At 53.0% G+C, this 22,798-nt stretch overlaps 1 protein-coding gene across 3 annotated transcripts in view; it reads left to right on the top strand.

The window, feature by feature from the left end:
* LPIN1 (lipin 1) overlaps nucleotides 1-22,798 on the top strand; it is a 93,691-nt gene that overhangs the window by 52,700 nt on the left and 18,193 nt on the right. For all 3 annotated transcript variants that reach the window (XM_039887824.1, XM_039887825.1, XM_039887826.1), the window contains 11 exons: nucleotides 2,047-2,176; nucleotides 3,474-3,786; nucleotides 4,778-4,871; nucleotides 5,557-5,744; nucleotides 7,108-7,201; nucleotides 7,979-8,048; nucleotides 11,153-11,245; nucleotides 14,276-14,355; nucleotides 19,481-19,607; nucleotides 20,766-20,914; nucleotides 21,388-21,474. In XM_039887824.1, the coding sequence (XP_039743758.1) occupies nucleotides 2,047-2,176; nucleotides 3,474-3,786; nucleotides 4,778-4,871; nucleotides 5,557-5,744; nucleotides 7,108-7,201; nucleotides 7,979-8,048; nucleotides 11,153-11,245; nucleotides 14,276-14,355; nucleotides 19,481-19,607; nucleotides 20,766-20,914; nucleotides 21,388-21,474 (1,425 nt within the window). The remainder of the gene's footprint in view (nucleotides 1-2,046; nucleotides 2,177-3,473; nucleotides 3,787-4,777; nucleotides 4,872-5,556; nucleotides 5,745-7,107; nucleotides 7,202-7,978; nucleotides 8,049-11,152; nucleotides 11,246-14,275; nucleotides 14,356-19,480; nucleotides 19,608-20,765; nucleotides 20,915-21,387; nucleotides 21,475-22,798) is intronic.

The following is a 22,798-nucleotide window of genomic DNA, read 5'->3' as shown; positions in this document are numbered from 1 at the left end:
GCTCAGACTGCCAGGGGTTCTGGAGTCGGGAGATGCTCTAGAACCGTGTTCAGCATTTGTGTTCTCCCAGAGTGCGGTGGCTGGTGATCTCTAGCCCATGGGCCAAATCTGGCCCGCCATCTGTTTCTGTGAAGTTTTATGGGAGCACAGCCAGTTCGCACACTGTCTGTGGCTGCTTTTGCGCTACGATGGCAGAATTGAGTTGTTGCGACAGATCGCATTGCCCACAAAGCCTGAAATATTTGCCTTCTGGCCGTTTACAGAAAAAGCCTGCTCACCCCCTACCCAGAGCAAGCTCAGCCTAATGGGCTTTACTTAATTTAGTGGCAGTGGATGAGACGATTTATCGTTCTGCAGAATCTATAACAAAACGCAGATTCTGTTTTGCATGATAAATATGATGGCAGGAGCTTTTTACGCAGATGATCTCAGGTTTGAGTGCGGCACCGGCGAGGGCAGGAAGTCGCCTTCCGTGGTGTCTGGAGGAAGGAGGGGTTCGGGTTATACAGCTGTAGGCACGAAGCCCCCTTGCCGGGGGCCACCACGCTCCCTTTGCACGTTTCACTGCTACCGAGCTTCAGTGTCAGAAGAGCGCTGACTTTTTGGAGAAAAGCATGAGTTTGGAACTGGAGGACACGTGAGAGGGTGGGGGACACTCAGGCGTGTGGAGCGCCCGGGGCCCCTTCTCGCGGACCACGCAGGCAGGAGAGCGTGTGAGTGGTGGGGGAGGTGACCCCCTTATGCGCTCTCACGGCGCGCCCTCTCGGGAGCCGCCTCTGCACCTGCCGGCAGAGTGGACCCGAGGGTGGACCGCAGCTCCATGCCGTCTGGGCGGGCTGGTGGGCGGTGGGCGCCACGGCAGAAGGAACAAGCCTGCACGCCCTTCCGTGTGAAGCAGAGGAGCAGGGAGCGCCTTGTCCTCTTGGTCCAAATGGCTTGAATGACGAGAGATCAGGATCGATTTAGCCACGAAGGGTCCCTGTTCATCCATGAGGTCTGCTGGTCCTGACAGGAAAGCCGTATTCACGCGGACTTGAATCTAGCCGAGACGGATGTAGTGAGAGGCAGTCTGTGAAAGAAGATGCGACAGGGAAATTATGGTGGCTTTGTTTCTCGGTTTATGCCGTCTCCCTCTGGAGGAAATGATGCGGGAAAATAAAGACAAAGGATAATTAAGTGGATATTTTTTTCCCATCTGAATGTTGTTTCGAATATGGTGAGAACTTTGTGGATCAGTTGATTACTCTCAGCTGGTGACTTCGGCTGGACGGAAATAAGAGCTTTTTTATGTCTCGAGTAAAAATCTATGTATATAGAAAACATAGAGATGAGAACGCGAGCTACAGCCACTTAAAAGCTGGCCCGAGGATTAAGCCTTGTGATGAGTTGTTACAGGAAGGGCCTTAGCAAGGAGGAATTTTCGAAGTATTCCTGGAATGTATAACATTTCATAAAATTTCAACTTGGAGGCTCCTGCCACGTTAGCGAGTTGATTTGTGGCATCCGGCACGTGTGGTAAGGTTGTCACAGGATGCACTTGCCCTGTTTTCAAAGCCCATGCAGAGTCATCACTGTTTTAAGCACAGAACGTGATGTGATGGATGTGTGTAGGAGGCAGCCAGGACCCTTTGGCGGCTGCTGAGAGATGAGAGATCTGATTTGGAAAGTGGAGTGCAGGAGAGGTGAGCTCAGGGTGTGACAGGGTGAGATGGGATAAAATAAAAACAAACTCTCTTTTCCTGTCTCTCTTCATCTCTCTCTCTTTTGTTTCAATTTCCCCTTTTTAACATTCCCTCTGATCTTCTCTCTCTTGGAATCTGGCGGCAGGTTGGGGCGGGGTGACTTCCGTTGGGAGCATCTTCCACCTGCACGGTTGTTCTGTGGACCCCTGGTGGCCACGGATGAGACGTGTCCCAAAGCCATGCTCCTAAGGCAATAGTGGCTTGGGTGCATTTTCTGGGCTATTCAAACCACAGAACTCTGGTCCCAAAACATTTTTAAAAAGCTCCTCTTCCCACTTTAATCACGGATCTCTGTTTTTTTAAGTCCTTCAGGTTCCCGGCCTTCGACGCCTAAAAGTGATTCGGAATTGGTCAGTAAGTCCACGGACAGAGCGACACAGAGGAACAACCTAGAAATGCTCTGGCTGTGGGGAGAGTTGCCACAAGCTGCAAAGGTCAGCTTTCCCCCCTTCAGTTCTGTCATGCACCGAAGACAGCTCCTAAAAACGTGAGCTGGACATGACGTTTTCTTTCAGGGCATTTGATTTCATATTCCAAGGTAGTATAAGAATCTTGAATTATATTATTATATTTCAAGCTATGTTTTTTTTTTTTTTAATTATCATCAAGTCCTTGGAAGATGCCACGGCCGCTTGTATCCCAGTAAATGTTTGTAATATGAACGAATGAATGAATGAATGAATGAGTGAGTGACAGTTGGACGCGTTCCTATTAAGACTCGAGATGGACAGCCCTTTGGAGAGCAGGTCTGTCGAGGCTGAAGCCGCAGATTCCGGCTCTTTCTAGATTATATTTAGCTTTCATGGAAAACGCTGAGATCTCTGCCCACAAGCTATAGTGCTGACCCAGGCAACCATCTTTACAAATCCGTGACATTCGTTGCTGGAGAAACGGCATCGAAGTGCAGACTCATCACTTCTGAAAAATCAGTTCCGACCACAGACCTGCTGTGCCATTGTTTCCGTTTGTGAGATCAGAGGCAGACGTGAATACCCGCTTCTCCCTTTCTAGGGCACCAATCGCATTCCGATTTTTGTTTGGACGACTCTGTTCTATAACTAGAAAGTCCTTGGAGAGACAGAATCCGAAATGCTGATTTCTCACCCATGTGAACCAACCATCGAATCTCCGCTTTTTTGGGGGTTGAAATAGAACATGTGTACTTAGAAATACCTGGATCGTAAGTGTATAGATCAGTCGGTTTTCACACTGTGGACGTGTCCATGCGACTTGTACCCAGACGGAGATGTGGGACTTAACCAGCCACGCGGAATCCACCACCCCCACCCCTAACCGACCTCCCACAGGACAGACGCACTCTCGGCTCCAACCGCAGAGACGGGTTTTGCAAGAGTGACCCTGTTGTCGTGTGATGCTGGGATTCGTGTATTCTCGTCACTGCAGAACCCCCCACCGTGTCACTCTCCTGTCTCCTGACGGGCGTTTGGGTTGCTTCCGCTTGCTGGTCACTACTTCCTTCACTCCTGCTCGGCAGTTGATGTTCTATGCGAAAGTCGCTTTGCTTTGGGAGTAATATTCTTGATATCTGGACCGTTTGGCAGGAATGGAGCTCACGAGGGGTCACCGGTGACTCTCGCGTCTTAAGCCTCTCCCCGCAAACTGTGGACAGTTGGGCAGATCCTTGTGGCTGCTTGCGCTTCTGCGCTCAACTTCCTTTTTCTGTTGGTCCGTGCTTTGACTTCTCCGTCTGTCTCTCTCCTTTCAATCCAGTCTCCACACAAGATGAAGGAGTCCAGCCCGTTGAGCACTAGAAAAATCTGCGATAAGATGCACTTCCAGGCCATTCTCAGTGAATCTTCGGATGGGTTCAGCGACCAGTCGCCGACACCGGCCGGGGGGCGTCCTGTGCAGCCGCTTTTGGAGGAGAACAAGTCTCAGACAGAGATGCAGTTTGAGAATGATGAAGACATTGAGGCCTTGGGAGCCGCAGCCCCGCCCTTACCCACAGCCGAAGCCCCCAAACCGCTCTCTGCTGGCATAGCCTCGACAGCAGGCAAGACCGACTCTCTGGCCAGGAAAAAAGGTGCGGGGGCGGGGCTCCCGGCTCGGCCGGCCAGGTGGGCGCGGGCTCCGCACTTTCCCGCCATCCCCTGGACGGTTGAGAACGCAAGGTGGAAACTGAACCGTGACGTCTGTCGTGTTCAGTCTGTGGCCTTTGGCTGATATGTTAATTAGGTGGATCGAGTCACAGAGAATCAGATGTGAAGGGGGCCTTGGGGACCGGTTAGCGGACCCCTCATTTCACAGCTCAGCGTGCTGGGGCCCAGGGGGCTCAAGCCCTTTCTGCAGCCTCTGGGACTCCGCGGAAGAAGCTGGTTATTAAGCTGATCCTGGTCCCTTTCCTTTTGCCCCTAGTTCCTTTCTAGCACGTGACTCTTTTAAGCTTCTGCTTGTCACGGCTGAGATGACCATTTGTTTGTTTTGCCTGACTCCTGGACTAGAACATGCGCTCCACGAGATCAAGGATCTTTCTGGCCCGTTTTGCTAACAATAGCAGTCAGCACATAGTAGGTGCTCCATAAACCCTCGTTAAAGGCACACCAGCAGGGCGCATGTCAGGAGTGATGACGTCAAACCTCATCTTTTAGCCACTTGGCTTCATATAGTCTCCTGGATTTGTGTGAACTGGTGATGTCATTCTCCAGTGTGTTGATGGGGAAGTGAGTGCTTCACGAAAGCCTTATCACGAAGTAACGATGCTAATGGCTTTACCATCGCGACTGCTTGGTGCCCATCAGGCACTTCACAGATGGGCAGCTGAGGGTCAGCAAAGTTACGGAACGTGACCCAGGTCACACAGTTGGCGAGCGACGGTGGCACGCGTCGAGCCAGGCGCCCGCCTGCATTACGGCCATGCTGTACCGCTGACTTCCAACTGTGTGACTCGGGAGCCGTTCGGGCACTTGTGAGCACATTTGCACACTGTGCTTTAACGCCTTTCTGGAGACACTCAGGAGTCCATGGGGTGGTTTTTGGAAGAATGATGTTCTGACTTGACCCATTGACTCTTGTAGACAAACGAAGCAGACACCTTGGTGCCGACGGCGTCTACCTGGATGACCTCACAGATATGGATCCCGAGGTGGCTGCTCTGTATTTTCCCAAAAAGTAAAATTTCTCTTTATTCCTCATATCATTTCGTATAATCTGAATAGTAATCCGTGTGAGTCCACTTTTTCCTTCTATTTGACTGGAAAGTTAGAAAAGGCGGCGGGAGGCTCGCATTTCCCTGTGAAAAGCAACCAGTAAAGACTGCGGACTTTCTCTGCAGATGGAAGAGTGTGGATGTATCTGAGTGGCTGGCTTTCCACGTTCCGAGCAGGAGCGCAGGCACAGGGCTGTGTACCCTGATGACACCGGTTGGGTCGCAGTGCTCACTGGCCCACAACCCAAACCCACAGCGAGGCGTGGGCAGCTGCCACGCTCTCCCCCTCTAGGAAAGGGGTCTCCCCGGCCCCTTGGGGGTCTATCTTTAGTTCTCCCGTGATCTGCAGAGGAGGCCAGCCCCTTGCAGGGCACACACACAGAACTGCAGCCTCCTAGGACAGTTGGTTCATCTCACTAGGGTTTGGGAGGGGAGACAGGGAGATACAATAGGAAAAAATAACGGTCTCTCCTAAGGTGATTGGTTTAGCTTGTCTGTTTGTCATGTGCTTTAATGAACAGCCTGCCCCCTGGTGGTCGTTTGCTGCTCCGAGGGGTGGCAGGTTGCTGGAGTGAGTCATCTAGTGTCCGCGTGAGACCTAGGCGAGGAAAAAACCCTCAGGACACCTTCTCTTCTTCCTGCTTCCAGCGGGGACCCTGCCGGGCTCCCCAAACACGCCGACAGTGGAGCCCGGTCTGCCAACCAGTCCCCTCAGTCCGTGGGCAGTTCCGGCATCGACAGTGGCGTGGAGAGCACCTCGGACGGCCTGCGGGACCTGCCGTCCATCGCCATCTCGCTCTGTGGGGGCCTCAGCGACAACCGGGAGATCACCAAAGGTACTGGCCGGGCGCGGGGCTGGTCTTCAAGCCAAGAGCGCCCTCGTGTGGCAGCTGGTCAGAACGGCCAGAAGCTTGGGCTTCTGTACGGAGCTCACTCCCGTCAGAAGTCACTTTCACTGTGTGGCTAATGACAGCACGAAAGACAGCACTCGTTGCTCACGAGCCGCATGTTGCTGGCTTGCACTTGGCTGACCTATGCGTTCTCTTGTTCACACATGGCTTCAGGCAGAACAAGGCCCTTGGGGTCACTTGTTGCCAGGCGCCTTTGCTGAGCATGGTATGTGTCTTCTGGCCCCGCCCGTGCCAGCCCTGTGGAGCTGTGGGAGCCTGCAGCCCAGAGGGGCCGGCAGTATGATGAGAGCAGAGCACAGCGTTGGCAGGGTGCAGAAACGCGGTGGGCTCTTAGCGGACGGAGGGGCGCTTCCCAGTTGGATCTGAAGGATGCTCTTAGGGTTGGCTTGGGGGATGAATGAATTCATAGCATCCATCATCTTGGTAAAGTGATTTCCCAGTGTCTCGTGATAGTCACATGGCGAGGTGGCCCAGGACCCCTGATTGATGCTGCCAACCATGACCCATGATGGTCTGAAGTTATAGCAGGGAGTGGGGCGAGGGCGTGTGCTTCCTCCTGCCACTCAGGAGCCCCGACCTTCCCTTCCTGCCCCGAGAGGCCGTCCTAGACTCCTGTCTCCATTCTGAAGTCCATTCTGGATTTCTTCTTGTGCAGAGACTGGGCCCCTTATTCTGGCATCTGTTCAGCTCATTCATCACCCTGCTGATGAACAAAACCAAGGTTGCCTCCTGGCCCTGTGGCCTTCCCTCCCACTCTGCATGTGCTGGGACTGGGTCAGCCACTGTGCCTGCAGGTGACAGTGGTCAGAATCCCACCTGCTGATGTTGAGTGAGCCCTTGTCTAGGCAGGACACTGAGCTTCTGTTCAAGATCTCACCATCTGCACAGGGGGAACTAGGGCGTGGGGAGACTAATTACAAGGTCGCACAATGAATGCAACTTAAACTGAGGTCGCCTGGTCTCCCGGCCCTGCTTATTCATCTTCAGCGGATACGCGTTTGCCGTATTTTCCACACACCTGCCCTCTGCGTCAATGCATGTGCCCTGAGTTAGGGTACGCCCCTCCCGCCCCCCGCCACATCCTCAGACTGCCCAGCCTTCCTGCCTGGATGCTGCCCCCAAACAGACCGAAGCTCTCTTTACAAATGCATCATAAGAATCGTTTGCACAGTCGGAATCTATAAACTCCTTGAAAACTTACCTGTGGACACGAGTGAGTGAAAATAGGCCTATTTTTTTTAACCAGATTTTTCTTACATTCCCCCACTCCCCTGTGGTTCTTTCACAGATGCGTTTTTGGAGCAAGCCGTGTCATACCAACAGTTCGTGGACAACCCTGCCCTCATCGATGACCCCCATCTTGTGGTGAAGATCGGGAACAAGTACGTTTCTCTTGAGGGCCGTCCTGGCAATCACGTGATACCCTTTCAGCTTCAGTTTTTCAAATTCAGAGACCTAGACAGTCAACCTTAGAAGTTGTTTTATGTATTTGCATTTTATTTTATTTAAGTCTCTGTTAAAATCGATTATTGTCAGTTCACTATTGGCAAAATGCAATGTTGCGAGGTAGACGGTAGGTTGATGTAACTATTGATCTTGTGGATTTTGATACCCATCTGCCCCAGATTTCATGCTGGAACGTGGAAGGTCACGGGCCCGTGGGACTGTGGCCCAGGGGTAACAGCATCGACTGCGCGTCCACCCCTGAAACCTTCCTCGCGTGAGGTCGAGGGAAGTGCAGGGTCTTTGTAGACTGTCGGCGAACTTTTCCCCCCAAGAGGCAGTCATGGAGGTTTATGCATCAACTAACTTAGGGTTAGCTAGTGGCCTTTTCCCTGGAAGCGTGGCCACGAAGGCCACAGCATATTGGTGGCTTGATACACGGTGGAGCTTGGGCTGCTCTCCAGCTGGCTGCAGGGGTCCCGTCGCCTCTGACTGGCTGTGCTGCTGCTTCTGCGGCTGCTTGTCCCCGTGTGGACACGGCGGGGTTAGCTGGAGAGGGTGGGACTTAGGGGAGGGCTGGGGGTGTAGGCTACAGTGTTGGGCTCTTTAAGGGCCCTGCTGGAGTTCTGGAACTTTCCATGACACACCTCATGACATTGGAAAGACTTCAGTCTGACCTTTGGTCTTTTGACCTTTACTTCATTGCTTCCTGTCAGGTACTACAACTGGACGACAGCAGCGCCGCTGCTCCTGGCGATGCAGGCCTTCCAGAAGCCTTTGCCAAAGGTGAGCTTTACCCAGGAAGAAAAGCGGACAAAAGTGATGGACAGATTCCACCATTGAAAGTGGGGGGTTGAAATTTTATTTTAAAAACCACAAAGTCAGCTACAACTGTGCTCTTTCCAAGTTCACGAGTCCAAACGTCAGGGGTTCCGCATCTGTCTGCCTTGTGCCTCTTGCACCTTGAACGTCCCCTCCCCTCCCGCTACTCAAGGCAGACCCTGCCACTTGTGGCCGTGCCGGATCTGGTCCTGCCTCCTCCAGGGTTCCTTCCCCAGCACCCGCCGTGCCGGGGTCACAGGCGGGGTCAGAGCAGACGGATGCCCGATGTCAGAGCCCGGGGATGACGAGGGGAGGGGGCGGGGGGCGGCACACCGGATGCCAGGCCGCTCAGCCGGGAAGCGAGCCCCGGGCCTGCGTGGCCAAGGAGCGGCGAGTGCGGGGCCCAGCCGCTCCCAGCTGCACGTGAGAGCAGGCGAGTGGCCGCGAGGAAGGGGCACAGGGAGAGGGCGGAAGCCCCACGGCAGTCACTGCGCCCTCATCGTCCCCCCGAAGGTTCACTGAGCACTCGGCCAGGAGCTGCTCATTGTTTCAATGCCGCGTCCTCCTACACGCGCTTTCTGCTGCAGAGATGCTGTCTTAATGCTCATGTCCTTTGTTCACTCAGCGAGTGCTTCGCACAGCTTCGGGCGTGTAGTCTGTCAGATGGTCCCCATCCCCGAGGTTCCCGAAGGTCTAATTCGGCATTGTTGAGTGTGTGTGCGCTCCTCTCTGGTTGTGTGTGTATGTGTGTGTGTGTATGTGTGTGTGTGTGCGCGTGCGCGTGCGGTGTGTATGCGTGTGTTGGGATTTGGGGTCGTGGCCACGTCTTCGGGGGCCCTTTATCTGTGACTGTTCCCTGTACGCCGGTGGGGTTGTGCTTTCCCGCATGGGTTTTGTTTTGTCCCTGCCAGGCTCCTCATGGTGTCCACAGCCTGGGACAGAGCTTTATGATACATGTTTCCGCTCCCAGTGCCATGGAAATACTGCTATAGGATTTAGTTCACAGCGAAGGAAGCACACGCTGCTCCTAAATGCAAAGAAACTTGTCTTTGTGATATGCATCCTAAAGCTTTTTACAAGTTGTCGATAATTTTTTGACCGTTTATCGTGTTTTTCTCATATATAATTATATTTATAGTTAGAATTTTTCAGTCCTTTATGACTGTTGGGTTTTGTGTTACACTTGGAACGGCCCTGCTTCCCCATTTCCAAAACTTGTGAAAAGGCACCCTGCTCCTCTTCTAGTACTTTCTTAAATCTTTGATGCATCTAGTTTTTATTTGGAGACTAATGGGTGAGGTATCGTGAACCAAATCACCTTTTTCCCAGCTGGTTATTGAATCAGGATACTTTGGTTGCCGGAAACAGAGTAACTACAGGTGACTTAAATAATAGGGGTTTATTATCATGTAAAAATCTTAGAGGTTGATAGTTGCAGGCTTGACGGATTCGGGTCAGCTTCTCTGTGGTTTCCTTGGCTTTCCCTTGGTGATCACAAGGTCCCTTCGTGACCACACGTCATCTCATACAACCACATCCAAAACAGGAAGGACAGAGGCTGGCTTCTCACAGTTCATTGGCCACAACTAGGTCACATGACCACCTCCAGACCAGTCGCTGGCAAGACAGTGGAATGACTGTGAATGGTGTAGACCAGTGGAGGTTCAGCCTTGCACTGAGCCCGCCTTCCCGGAACATCTCGTATAGTTGATTCTTGAACCGAGTTCTGGATGTGTTGGCAAGAAAGAAAGGGGACAGCGACCAAGGTGGCATCGCTGCCTAATTATCCCAGTACCTTTAGTTAATGAACTCTTGCCCCGCCCCCTACCCCCCAACAGGCAATTACAACTTTAGCAGTTATTACATTTCTCTGTGAATGTGTGAATGTAGATTTATTTCTGGACTTTTCTGTTCTGTTACTACTTTTGCTCCTGTACCAACTCTGCATTCTTTTAATTGCTGTAGTTTTAAATATATTCTAATACGTAATAAGGCTTGTGCCTTCTTATTACTCATCCGTCTGAGAATTTTCTTGGCTATTTTTGTTTGTTTTTCCAGTGAACTTTAGAATCAGTTTGTCTAGGTTTTTTTTTGTTTTTTTAATTATTGGGGTTTTATTGCATTTATGGATGAATTAGGAGGGGATGGGTCATGGACATCTTTATGGATTGTCTCATTCATGAACCAGGGTTGTGTGGTTTGTACTTTCGTATATTCAGGCTTTCCTTTGTCTCAGGTAGAGGTATTTTTAAATGATAACAAGAAGCACACATCAGGCTAAATGTGTGAATTATTTATCTTTCTTCTGACCTGCAACCTGTTGGGTTGAAAGACTAAATCTTTCTTTCTGGTTAGCTGATGTGTCAGCTACCCGATAGTTCTATGACCCAAGGAAGGGGAATTAGATAGCGTTTCCTTGGGACTGGAGTTAGCCTCAAGATAGATATTTTGTTCTTTGCAAATACTTAGAAATTATTAGTTCACATTTAATCTTCTCTCATCAAACTTTCATTTATTTAGAGAAAGAGTATGAATTTTCTTTTTAGCACTTGAGATTTTAAGTACATCTATTAATATTCCACTTGTCAAAATTTGGAAATTTACATTTACTAAAAACATCCTGTGCGTTTTACTTTTTGTTTAAGACTTTTTTACCCTATACTCCATATCGATCATTTCTTTTTTTATAATCATCATATTGAAAGTAACAATATCTTAACCAGTAAGCCACTTTAATTTGAAAACTTCTGGTCTTACTAATCACTAATGATTTTCAATGCTTTCTTTTTTTGTTGTTGTGTTGTATTTTTTTTTTTTTGGTTGTTGTTTGTTTATTTCTTTAACATACTCTTAAGTCATCATGCTTAAGTTACCTTAATTTAATTTTGGACGCCATTAGGTTTTGCTTTTCGAAAATTTTTAATTCGCAAATAGTATGTTGGTGTTTTCTGTTGATTATTATTTTTTTAAATCTTACTTTAATTTGCATGTGTATGTCTTTTGGTTTGAATGTGCTAAGTTGATCTTTTTTTGGTTCCATTATTTATGTTCCCATCCATTTAAAACAGGCCACGGTGGACTCTATCATGAGGGATAAGATGCCCAGAAAGGGAGGAAGATGGTGGTTTTCATGGAGGGGAAGAAATACCACAATCAAGGAGGTAAGCATGGAAAACAAGAGTGTTTCTGCTTAGCTCAGTAAACATTTGGGTTTTGCGAGGCAGAGTTTTTTCCAGCTCTTATGTCGGAGGACTAAGCATACGCCGTAACACTGAGTTTACAGGGGCCAGCTCTGCCTCAGGGTAGGGAAAGCACTGCGGAATGGGGGGGAGGGTGGGAGAAGGGTCTGGAAGGGCGATCGGAGAGCTGGGTTCACTGCCTTGCTCTGTCACCTCTCAGCTCGGAGACTGTGGTCGGGGCGCTCTTCCCGTGGAAGGCCTCTTCATCCCTAAGAGGAAGGGATTCCACTTGGTAGTTCAAACTATTATTTTTTGAGTTAAATGTTTTCCTTTTGCTTGTGAGGGTCATTTTAATGAGGCACACTGACAGCTGCAGACTCATCGTCCGTAGTCACGTCACTTCAGTGGCACGTTTGAACGTACATGGCTTTGCTTTCCACTTCCGGAAATGCCTGGGATTTTTTTCATGTCTTTATCTCCCCCCAGTTCTTGAAGCGTTTTCTTTGTTTGGCACTGATGCCACTCTGTCCACCTGGCTTTCCTCCTCTGGCTCTGCCCCCTGTAAGGGACCCTCCAGGGTTGTCTCGGGGTGTCTCTTCTGCTTTGACTGCCTGCTTCTCCCTCGGCACCCTCACCCATGCCCATGCGATGGCCCCTTTTTAAATTTCCAGACCAGGCATTCTTTTGTGTCCTGTGTCTGTCCACCGGATAGCCAGCCACACGGACGCCTCCATGCGAATGCTTCAGGAAACCCCAAACTTGTCATCTTCAAAACGGAACTCGTCATTTTCTTGTGAATTTCTTCGCTGGATCGTAGTTGGGAATGGTGCCACCGTCCTTCCATGGGACAGACACTTCCTTTTTCCTCGCCTCTCACGTTCAGTCCATCGCCGAGTCCTGTCATTTGCCATCCTAAACGTTTCTCAGACTGCATTTCTCCGCGGCTCCGGCCGCACAGAGCGAGGCTTCCGTCACCTCTCCCGGGACTGCTTCCCCACGGACCATGCCCACTCTTCATTCTCTCCACTATAGTTCCACTGGTCTTTTTAGGGTACTGGTCCAGTTTCTGTTACTCCTGCTCGAAAGCCCTCGCTGAGTTTCCGGGGTTCTTGACTAAGACCAGTACCCTGAATGTGGTCGCAGGACTTGTGTGCCCTCCTCCCTGCCCTCCTCCCTGGCCTCGTCTTTTGCCGTTTTTCCCCTGCCCTCTGTGCTTCGGTTCCACTGGCCAAAGCACATTCTACCCCAGGATCTTTGCATATGATATTTTCTCTTAGTGCCCTCGGGACCCCTCTCATTCCTCTTCATTAACTAGCATCTCAAATGGCCTTTTCTCTGCAGGTTAATTTGGTCTGTCTTTCCCTGCACCCGTAGCCCTGCCTGCGAACTTTTCCTTCCTAAAGTTTGCCGGAGTTTGTAATTGTTCACATATTGGTGTGACTATTCCATTAACATATCTTTCCCCTCCAGACCCTAAACTCCACGAAGGCCGAGACCGTGTGTAGCTCTGATTCCTGGGTGTTCCTGGGTGTCCCTGGTGTCCACATTTTGGACCTGGAGCAGGGGCTTGGCAGATATTTGTTGAAAGAATGAGGATTACTTTTGGAATGTAGTCTAAAGAAACCCTAAGGGCAATAGTCAAGCTGATTATTATAACTATAAAAGAACCCCCCAGGCAAGCTCCATTTATTTATTCCACTCCGTTGGAAGGATTTTATCAAGATGAAAGCGTTCTTTCACATTTTCTGTTAGCATACTTGAGTTTTGCAGGATCGTCCCATTATTTTCAAGGGGTATAAACAAGTTAGAGCATAAAGGACCTTTTTTAGTTCCCTAACTAGGGAACGGAATGTTCTAGGATTTAGGCACAGGGCTATTTCAAAGACCTACTTATTGTAGAATATTCCAGTCCTCACCAGTTTGGATGGAGGGGAATGCCGGCATGAAATAAGAAACAGTTATAAAATTAAATATTTCTTAAAAAAAGAAACACCGTGAAATACATCTATTTCAATTCGATATATATTTTTGAACTAGTCTGATAAAGAATTGTTAATAGCGGTGGCTAAGTTACCTGTTTCAATAAATAGATTCAAAATTACCAGGCATGTTCCCACGTCACTTATTTGTGTGCTTGTGACAAACTAAAGAATGTTTGAGAACAGCTCGTACTCCTCATTTGTTAAGACGGTTGCTCTGTTACGGTGTTTATATTGCTCACTTTCTTTATTAAACATTAGAGACGTTAACCTGCCTCCTGAGCAAATGGCCACAGATAATGAGATTAATTGTGGAGACTTCATCCATTGACACTTGTGTCTGGCCCCGGGTGGCGTCCCGTGTTCCATGGGGCTGGCGGCTGTCTTCCTCCTCCCCGGCCTGCTGTGGGCCCGGCTCTGTGTTTCTGGGTAGCATCTCTGCAACCCCCACGGCAGGGCTAGGAGAGGGAGGTCATCAGCCCCGTTTTACAGGCGGGGAAACAAGGCTCCGAAAGGTCCCACGACTTGTCCCAGGACCCTACGTGAGGATGGCGGGGCTGAGTCCAGGCCTCTTAGCATGCCACGGTTCTTCCAGTACCTCCGAGCAGCCTTCGCTGTTAAGACACTGCAGCGCTGAGAACGAGAATGTGTCCACGTTTTCCCAAGCAAAATATGGTGTGAAAATATTTCCAGGCATTTCTATCAGCAGTTATAAGAAAATATTTTGAAAGCCCTTGAGTATCCAAGCAGCCCTTGCTGAAGCATCTGCATAAAGCTACACTGATTATGACGTTTGGTTTGGTGCCACAAACACTTAAGGAAAACAGACTTATTTCTGTCAAAAATATTTCTCAGCTTAATTGTATACTTCTCAGCAAAGGAGTAACAAGGCCCTGCCTTCCCTGGGTGGCGTGCTGGTCGGGGAGGCATTTGGGGCCCCGCCCTGGGCTTTGGGGGAGCCCATCGCAGAACCCTAGCTGTCGCTCAGGTACCCCTCTTCGGTGCACCCCTGACCCTTTCTCTTCTTCTCCAGGAAAGTAAGCCAGAGCAGTGCTTGCCTGGGCAGAGCCACAGTACCGGGGAGCAACCATCACAGCTCAGCATGGCCACCAGGTACAGTACCCGCCAGCCTGGGGTGTGGCCGTTCCTTCCTATGCCCGAGGTCATGGCACAGGCCGGGCAGATGGGGTTCACCAAACAGCATGGGCCTTGGACCCAGGCGGGTTGCAGACCTGGGTTCCAACCCCGGCTCTGTCATTTACTCGATGACCTGGGGCAGCTGAATTTGGCTTCCCATTAATGAAATGGGGGCAGTCCCTCCCGTGGACCTCTTCTCTCCTGTAAATGCGAGGCTTAGATGCTAACGTAACTAGAGGCCTTCTCGTGGTCTCGCACGTGGTAGCCCTCCCCATACAGAAGACAGAGGTCATAGTGACGGCGATGGTGGTGGTTAGCAATAGCCTTAATAGCAACCTGGACATAAGTTCCCCTTCTGAAGACACCTGCCTTTCTCTGTAGTTTACATACTTACCGGGACTTGTGTTACTTTCCAAGAATGGGTATGGACTCATGTGAACTCGGCATAGGACACAGTAGATTTTGATGCTACCCGTCAACGTTTGTAGCGTTCCGCCTCAGGTTTATCCGTTTGGGATCTGGGGTAACTACGCTGAGGGCAATGCCACCATCACCCACGAATCATGGTGTCGATGCCACGTGTTGACGACGAGCAGAGATCGCACCTTTCACCTGTTACCTGGCCTTTGCCGTGTCCCTGGGCCGAGGAAACCCAGGACTGCAGATTATGCTGACAAAATGATTGAAGACACAATGTGAATTGTATCATCTTTGTACCTGGGAGGCCGAGCTAGTGCCTAAATGTCTTTGAGCTGTTACCAAACGGTGGAGATTCTGCCAACATATTGTTGATTCACAGGCGACGTGGCTTAGCTTTCAAGTCCTCAGCCTCTTGGCCAAGTCTCTCTATCGTAAACTATTTTATTTCTAAAATTCGCTGTTAGAAGTAGAAATGCAGGTGGGTAGCAAGTAGGAAACAGTCTGATCTCTCTGCGAAGGGTGTGCAGGTCCCGATCAAACGATCTTTGAAGATGACTCTGAGTGGCCTGCCCGCTCCCGGCGGGCGCGTTCCTGGGGGCTACTCTTTCTGTTCTCTGTGCTGGCGCCCCGGTCCCCCGGCCCCCACCCATCCACACGCGGACGGGGAGCAGGGCTGACAGCCTTTCCCCTTCCTACTCTGGGGCAGGGCCCTCAAACATGATTATCTGGATGCTTTCCTAGCAAGAATTTTGAGTTTGGCTTTGAGCGGGCTCGGGAGGGAGATGGGAGACACGTTCAAGATGGAGCACAGGCGAAGGCCGTGCAGCCCTTGGAAGGGGACACACAAAGCATGCGGAAGGAGGCAGCGATTTCGGGAGGTGGCCATTTACTCCCGTTAGAGGCAGGCAGCAGGCTGCGAACAGCGCACTTTGGAGTCAGGCAGACTTTGGAGTCAGGCAGATCTGGCTTGGAGACCTGGCTTGGAGCAAACTCCTTCCCGTGTCCAGGCAGAGGAACAAGTGTGACGTGCAGAGTGGCCGGGGGAGGCTGCACAGGAGATAATCAATGCCACAAGGGGGCGGGGGTGGGGAGGGGACGCAAGCAAAGATGCTGACCTGTCTGTCTGAGCCAATTTAAAGCAGCACGTTAGCTACACTAGAAATGTCCTGCTCTCCTGGAATTCTCTGTCCTGGCAGTAATTTCCAAGCACGAGAGGCAGCACAGCAAGACGTAAGAGCAGGGGCTTTGTCATCCTCCTCTGTGTGATCTTTGGCGGCTTCGTCAGCCCCTCAGCGTCTCCTCCTCCATCTGGGAAATGGGGATAAGAGTGACCCCAGCACTGCAGACGCTGGCCCGTCGACACCCCAAACAGCTTCCTGGGAAAGGCGATGGGGATCGCAGACCCCAGCAGGGCCTCGGGGGGTGTGCCTGTGGCGGCTGTGTGACGACATGCAGGAGGCTGGTTCTGTGGTGACTTGGGGGACATGTGCTCATCCTAACGGACCAGTTTCAGATGTTTTAAGATATACTCCGAGATATGGCCAAACGTGGGATGTCTGCCCCAATTCGGCCTGCGACCTGCCCGTCTTAGACCTAGAGGAAGATGGGCCTGAGGCTCCAAGAGTTTTGAAAGGGATAGATCATGATGGCAGCTGGTGCAGGGCCCTGCACACAGGGGACCCGGTTCCAACACTGTTGCTCTCCCCCGTGCCAGCAGCGACACGGAGGGCCCGGGAGACGCCCCTGCAGCTCTCCCCAGTTGGGACGTCAGCAGGGCCTGGTGTCTCCGAAGCGTTTGAACTTTCTGGTTCTTACCGGATACAGTCCTATTCAACGTTAACAAAAACGCTTTTCCCAGTTAAATAGTTTAAGACTAATAATCACCATTCTGAATTTGTCACACCACACCTCTTTATTAAGCCCGAAGAATGAAAAATGAGTCTTGTGAATAGAGATTGAGATTTTGGAAAGTTTTTAATATAAAGTTCTGTTCGAGAAATGTAAATCTTTTAATTTTTACTGGCACCTTAGACTTTTTAGTCTCCTAATTAGATTCATACCAGTGACTAAAAAAAAGACGTAGGAGGGCTTTCTTCACTGACAGCCTTGATTGACAGAACAGTCCCCGAAGTCTCATAATTGAGCAAACAGCTTGTCACCATACGAGTCATTAAAATACCATTTGAAAAGTGTACACTGTGACAAGTGCTAACTTATATGTTGTTCACAGCTATAGACTTTCAGGCGAGATGAATCCTTTTGTTTTGTTTGTGGCTTCCTGCCATGCGGTAAAGTGAGCAGCATTTAAGGAGCCTGCGTCGCAGGAGTCGGGGGTGGGGCCTCGGGGGTGGGGCCTCGGGCGCGAGGGCGGTGAGCGCGGGTCGGGGTCCGCGGGCCCACCAGTGACCGTGTGCTCGCCCGCAGCCAGGGCGACCCGCAGCCAACTGTGCGGCTCCCACGTTCGCTCTCGTATGTGTTTCCCTTTCTGTGTTCCCTCAAACACGGCATCCTGTGCAGATTCTGTTTTTTTTTTTTAAAGCAGCAGATGGAAATACCAGCCATTCTGCCGTGCTTCCGCACCCGGCCAGTGGAGAGGCACGCGTCAATCTGTTGTCACCGAGAGCTCTAGTTCACATTTGGATCTCGTTTTACCCCAAACTGTTTGGCTGGAATGTAAACATTTTCCGATTCCTCGAGGGGCCCTGTCACCGCGTGCCCTTCGGTTCCCACCTGGTCGCTCGGCGGGCGCTTGGCCCCGGGACGGAGTCCCCCCGTCTGGCTGGAAGCCTCTGGGTTGCTGGTTCGGGAGGACCGGCACTGGTCATAGGACCCGCGGGGGCCAGCCCTGGGGAGGGCTCCGGTTGGACCGTGTCCTCTCACAGATGAGCCACTGAGGCCCGGGGAGGAATTTTCTCGTGTGAGAGCTTCGCTGGGACTCGCGTCTCCCTGCCCGTTGTCTGCCTGCACGTTGAGATTTTTGGTGATTGGGAAGCAGCCTGTTGCTCTGCATTTAAAGATAAGGAAAATTGAGCCTGAAAGAAAAGAGGTGATTTGTGCAAAGCAGCACAGCCTGAAGCTCCGCGGGGCTCCGCCCCCTGACTGCCGTGCCGTCTCCACTCTGTAAAGCTGGTGACAGTGTCACGGCTGTGGATTCATCCACATGTGGCCCAGCCCCGCCACAGGCTCTAAGCCAACCAGGATTCTGACCTACGGCTCGTCCACCAGGGCCGGGTCTGCGACTCCGGGCCAGGTGGTCCTGTGCGGCCCCCAGGCCCCCGGTCCAGGTGCTCCTGTGGCGACCTGGGCTTTCGTGCCGCAGCCTGGTCCTGCCGTGTTCTCACCGTGTGGACAGAAAGCCTGGGAAAGCAGGGCCCAGTTACGTGGACAACACCCAGCACAGCGCGAGTTAGTGCTGCTTCAGTAGGCTCCGGTCCACCAGCCCGCAGCCCGCAGCCCGCAGCCGCCCCTCCTGGGACTGGGGGAGCAGGCGCTCGGCGGGGGGCAGCCCATTCCACACACGGGAAGAGGTGGTAGAAATAACACAGACATAGGGGTGCTGCATCTCAGTGTCCCCTAGTTCATCTCCCCTAGTTCGGGGCAGTACCGGATTGTAGAAACCGCTTCTGGACTGAACACACGGAGTGAGCAATGAGTTGATGCGGGTAGCTGGTCATTAAAGGTGAAGGGCAGGGTGGGGGCAGTGGACTCAAGTAATTGGGAGGTGAGAGCTTGTGGAGGGAACAGGAAGATTCTGCTCTTGTTCAGAGTCCCATGCAGGGGTGTGGAAGGAAGCCTCAAGGGCAGGCGCAGGGTGTGTGGAGGAAGCCTCACGGGCAGGTGCGTGCAGGGGTGTGTGGAGGAAGCCTTGTGGGCGGGTGTGTGGAGGAAGCCTCGCGGGCAGGCATGCGCCCGAGGAGGCGGGCTGTGCCCACTTGGGGGGCCACCCAGCCTTTTCCATTTGGCCTAACAAACATTTGTTAAGTGCTTTAAAATATTTTTTAAAAATAATAGTCCTGGGAAGCAGAGCTAGTGCTGTTGGGCTGGGGATTAAAACCCACAGCAGGATTTTAATCTTGAGAGCAGCTAATTACTGAGATGCTTTATACAAACTATTTAAAGAAAATGAGCCTACTTCCCACCTGCACGTCCCAGCCTGCCACCAAACGGGACAGTCAGCAGAGCCCAGAGTGTCTGCGGATTGTGTGCAGGCAGCTCGGGCGGCCCCTGATCGGGGATCCCAGCGGAGGCCTGGCGAGTCTCCCTGGTCACGGTGCGTTGGTGAGTCCTAGAGCACCCTGGTTCTTTGGAATTGCGGGTTTGGAGAGGTAGATGCAGGGAGCTGATCAGCTGGACGTATAGAGAGTTGGACTCCTTGTGCTTGGTCCTCGGAGTTTGTGACATCCTTCCAGGCAAGGAGGGTCTCTAACCCTGCTCGTCAGGAAGACGAGCCTCTCGGTTTAGGGTAGAGTGACGACAGCCGGTGAACAGAGCCGGGAGTGGGGAGAGGCCACCCTGCCGAACAACGCAAGGGCCGTGTGAATGGGCCGTGGTGGCCTGTGCTGAATGGCCACCCAAGAGACAGCTCGGGAGACACCCGAGTGACCGTGATTCCGGCCTAGTGCATTTCTCGTGGCCACCCAGACGCATTGCCTAATTGATGATGACGCCCCGTGTGTTCCAGAATAAAGCACGAATCATCCTCCAGTGATGACGAGCACGCAGCTGCCAAGCCGTCGAGTGCCAGCCACCTCCCGCTGCTGTCCAGCGTCGGCTACAAGAAGACGCTCCGGCTCACGTCGGAGCAGCTGGTGAGTGGCCTCTCCTTGCTCATCTGTGGGCTCTGGCCGAGACGCAGCCCCCCGGACTCGGGCGGGCGGTGGTCTGGGCACCCCTCCTGCTCTCTGGCTCCCACTTGGGCACCCCAGAGTGCTGGCCACCCTCTGGCCACCCTGCCTCCGCCCTGGTACCCCACGTTTCCACCTTGACGTCAGCACCTGGCCAGGCGGGGTCCACGGCATCACCACCTCCCCCACCCCCGACTTCTGCCGTGGCCCTGGGACCCAGTTCTCAGGTGTCCGAGGAGGGCGACCCCACGGCTCTGACGAGTCCTGACGTGTGAACGCCCCGTCGACCAGAACCTGGCAGGGCCGCTTCCACTTTCAGGGAGATGTTCGTTAACTCAGATGCGTCTCCTGCCCTGGGGGGCGCCAGTGCTCGTGGTGGGACGGAGAGAATGTGGGGGGCGCGGCCCTCCATTCCCCGGACCGCTGCCTGTGAGCGGCTGTGAGCACGGGTCCCAGGCTCAGCCGGGATGCTGTGCGATGCCGAGAGATGGACGGGCCCAGGCGCCCGTGTGATGCCATGAGCGCCACCCTGCGGCCTGGCCGAGGCGGTGCGGCTGGGTGGCTCCGCCCAGCGACACCGGGGGCACCTGGCGTCACTTCCCTGGGTCCAGACGACACACCTGTGGACGTGGGGTGCGCCTGGTGCCTGAGACTGCGCACTCCCGCTTTGTGTCAGTCTGAAAGCCACTGAAACTCGGTTCCTCAGGGAACGTGTTGTTACGATCGTCTCCCCGGGTGTCGCCCCTCGTAGTCGGGGGTGGGAGAGTGAGTGTGTCCCGTTCTGAAACCGAGATTGATTTTGCCGCATCTGGGAGCCTGTCACTTAACCCTCTGATGACGCCCATCCAGAAATGAAGGGGCCCCTTAGCGTCACCTCAGGGTGCAGGAGGCTGGTGCAGGAGGTGCGAGCTGCATCACCGGTGCAGGGTGCAGGGTGCAGGGTGCCCAGGCCTCGGCGAGAACCCTCCTCATCCAGAGCGCGATGGGGACAAAGCACCCGTATTAGTAGCCTAGGGCTGCAAGACATGCAAAATCCTCGTGCCGCTTCTGACAGCGTGGAGAAGCCGGTGAACTCCCCCGTCCGGACCTTGCCCCCGAGGACACGTAGCTGGTGTTTTTCAGAAAAGCTTGAAGCTGAAGAATGGCCCCAATGACGTGGTTTTCAGCGTCACCACGCAGTACCAAGGCACGTGTCGCTGCGAAGGCACCATCTATTTGTGGAACTGGGACGATAAAGTCATCATTTCTGACATCGATGGGACGATCACTAGGTAGGTCCGGCCAGCCCGGGCCGCGGGGGCGTCCTGACCTGGGGCCTGCACTCAGTGGCTTTCTGTGGCACGGGGGGCTCTTGCCGCTCAGGTGCTGGGCAGAGGAGCCGCCCACCAGGCCCTCAGCCCTTGGACCCAGCAGCTGGCGTTGGGGCTCGCCGGGCGTTGCCGCCTGGGGTGTCGGCTCCCCAGGCTCGTGCGCACGTGTTCTGAGCGGCCTCCTCACTTCGATCTAGCGAGTCAAGGACTCGCTACGTGAGCAGATGGCAGGCGCCCGCTCGTGGATTAGCGTGTCCCTTCGCGAGCCTTCCCTTTTGCTTGCTTTAGTTTTGGGCTTGCCATCCAGACGGTGAGTCGTGGGTCCTGTCGGCATTTTTTTTGGAGGCATTTGCGATGCGCCGAACTGGAAGGGACATCGTGCTCCTCGTGCGGTGCCCTCTCCACGGCGCTTGTCTCGTTTCCGTCCTCTTCAGATCGGATACTCTCGGCCACATTCTGCCCACCCTTGGGAAGGACTGGACCCACCAGGGCATCGCTAAGCTGTACCATAAAGTGAGCCAGTAAGTACAGGCGCCAGCCCGGCCCGCGGCGCTCCGCACGTGGCTCTTGGCCGCCGGCGTGGCTCCGTGGCCGGCCGCACCTCAACCAGGGCTGGCGGCAGGGGGCGCCGTGGGGAATCCTGAGCACAGGGTGAATCCCACCAACTGCAAATGCAAATTCAGTACCGGGAGACAAGAAAGGAAGTGATAAATGAATCAAAAATCGATGGAGAGAGAAGGAGGCGGCACCGTTAGGGGAGGGACGGGGTTTAGTTCCTACCGAGGAAAGGCAGAGATGATCGGGTGGAGAAATCATAGTCTGCTATGCGCCAAGCGATTTACTGTAGGCTAAAAGGGCACAGATTCCGGGTGGGATGTAGCTGCGGCGCCGGCCCAGGGGGGTGGGGTGGGGGTGAGGGGCAACCGGCACATCCGCCCACCTGGTCTGGGGAGCGCCCCGCTGAGTGGCCAGCAGGCAGGACAGCCCCTTGGTGGAGGTGGGAGGGTAGGGGCAGAGCCGCGGTCCTCTGTCGGGCACGGGTGTTACTCCGCTTGGATCCGACAGTAATCCTGAAAAGCGAGTGAAGTTTCTGTGTCTAGACAAGTGAACTAAACTCAGAGTTGAAGTGATTTGTGCAAATTCCCGAAGCCACTAATGGGCAGAACGCATGGAAACCCTGGTCGGCCCAGCTGCGGGTCCACTGCTTCTGCTCTCGTTCGTCCGGGGTCCAGAGTCCATCGTCCCCTCCCCCCACACCGGCTTGCGCTTAGTCACACTTTCTCCACTCTTCCGTGGACCAGTCTCCCACGTCGGTGAAACCCGCAACACCTTCTGTTCTCCAGCCAGTTAGAGCCGGGAGGTGCCGGCCCCATCTTTGGGGACGAAGGTGAGGAGTTACACAGTTGGTGAACGTCAGGACAGAAACCCAGGCCCGTGACGCCCAGCCTGACGTGCTCACCTCTGGCCTGTGCTGGTGGTGACAAGGAGTAGGTGAGGGACGCTCACTGCTTTTTCTGTACTCTGGTATTTTCGGCACAGGTGGGTGAGGTGCGCTTTCCTGCTCCTCATTCATTCATTTATCCAGCATTTACTGGGAGCCCACTGAGTGCTCGGCCCTCTGACAGGTGTGCGGCTTGACCATGAACTAGTCTCCCGCTTCCTGGACCTTATGCTTCAGTGGGAGTGGGGTGGCTGCGAGGAGGACCTTATATCCTGATGAGATTAAAAGCTTCTGATTTCTTAGGTGCCCACATCATTAGTTTGACCTTGCTTTTCTAGATTTCATCTTTAAAAGAGTACCAAAGCAATGAATACATGCTTCTTTTACGAAAACAATAAGAGAAA

Source organism: Pteropus medius, unplaced genomic scaffold (genome assembly GCF_902729225.1).
Source record: "Pteropus medius unplaced genomic scaffold, Ma_sr-lr_union100, whole genome shotgun sequence".
NCBI lineage: Eukaryota > Metazoa > Chordata > Mammalia > Chiroptera > Pteropodidae > Pteropus > Pteropus medius.
Note: the sequence above shows the minus strand (reverse complement) of the source record. Positions and strands in the feature narration are given on the sequence as shown.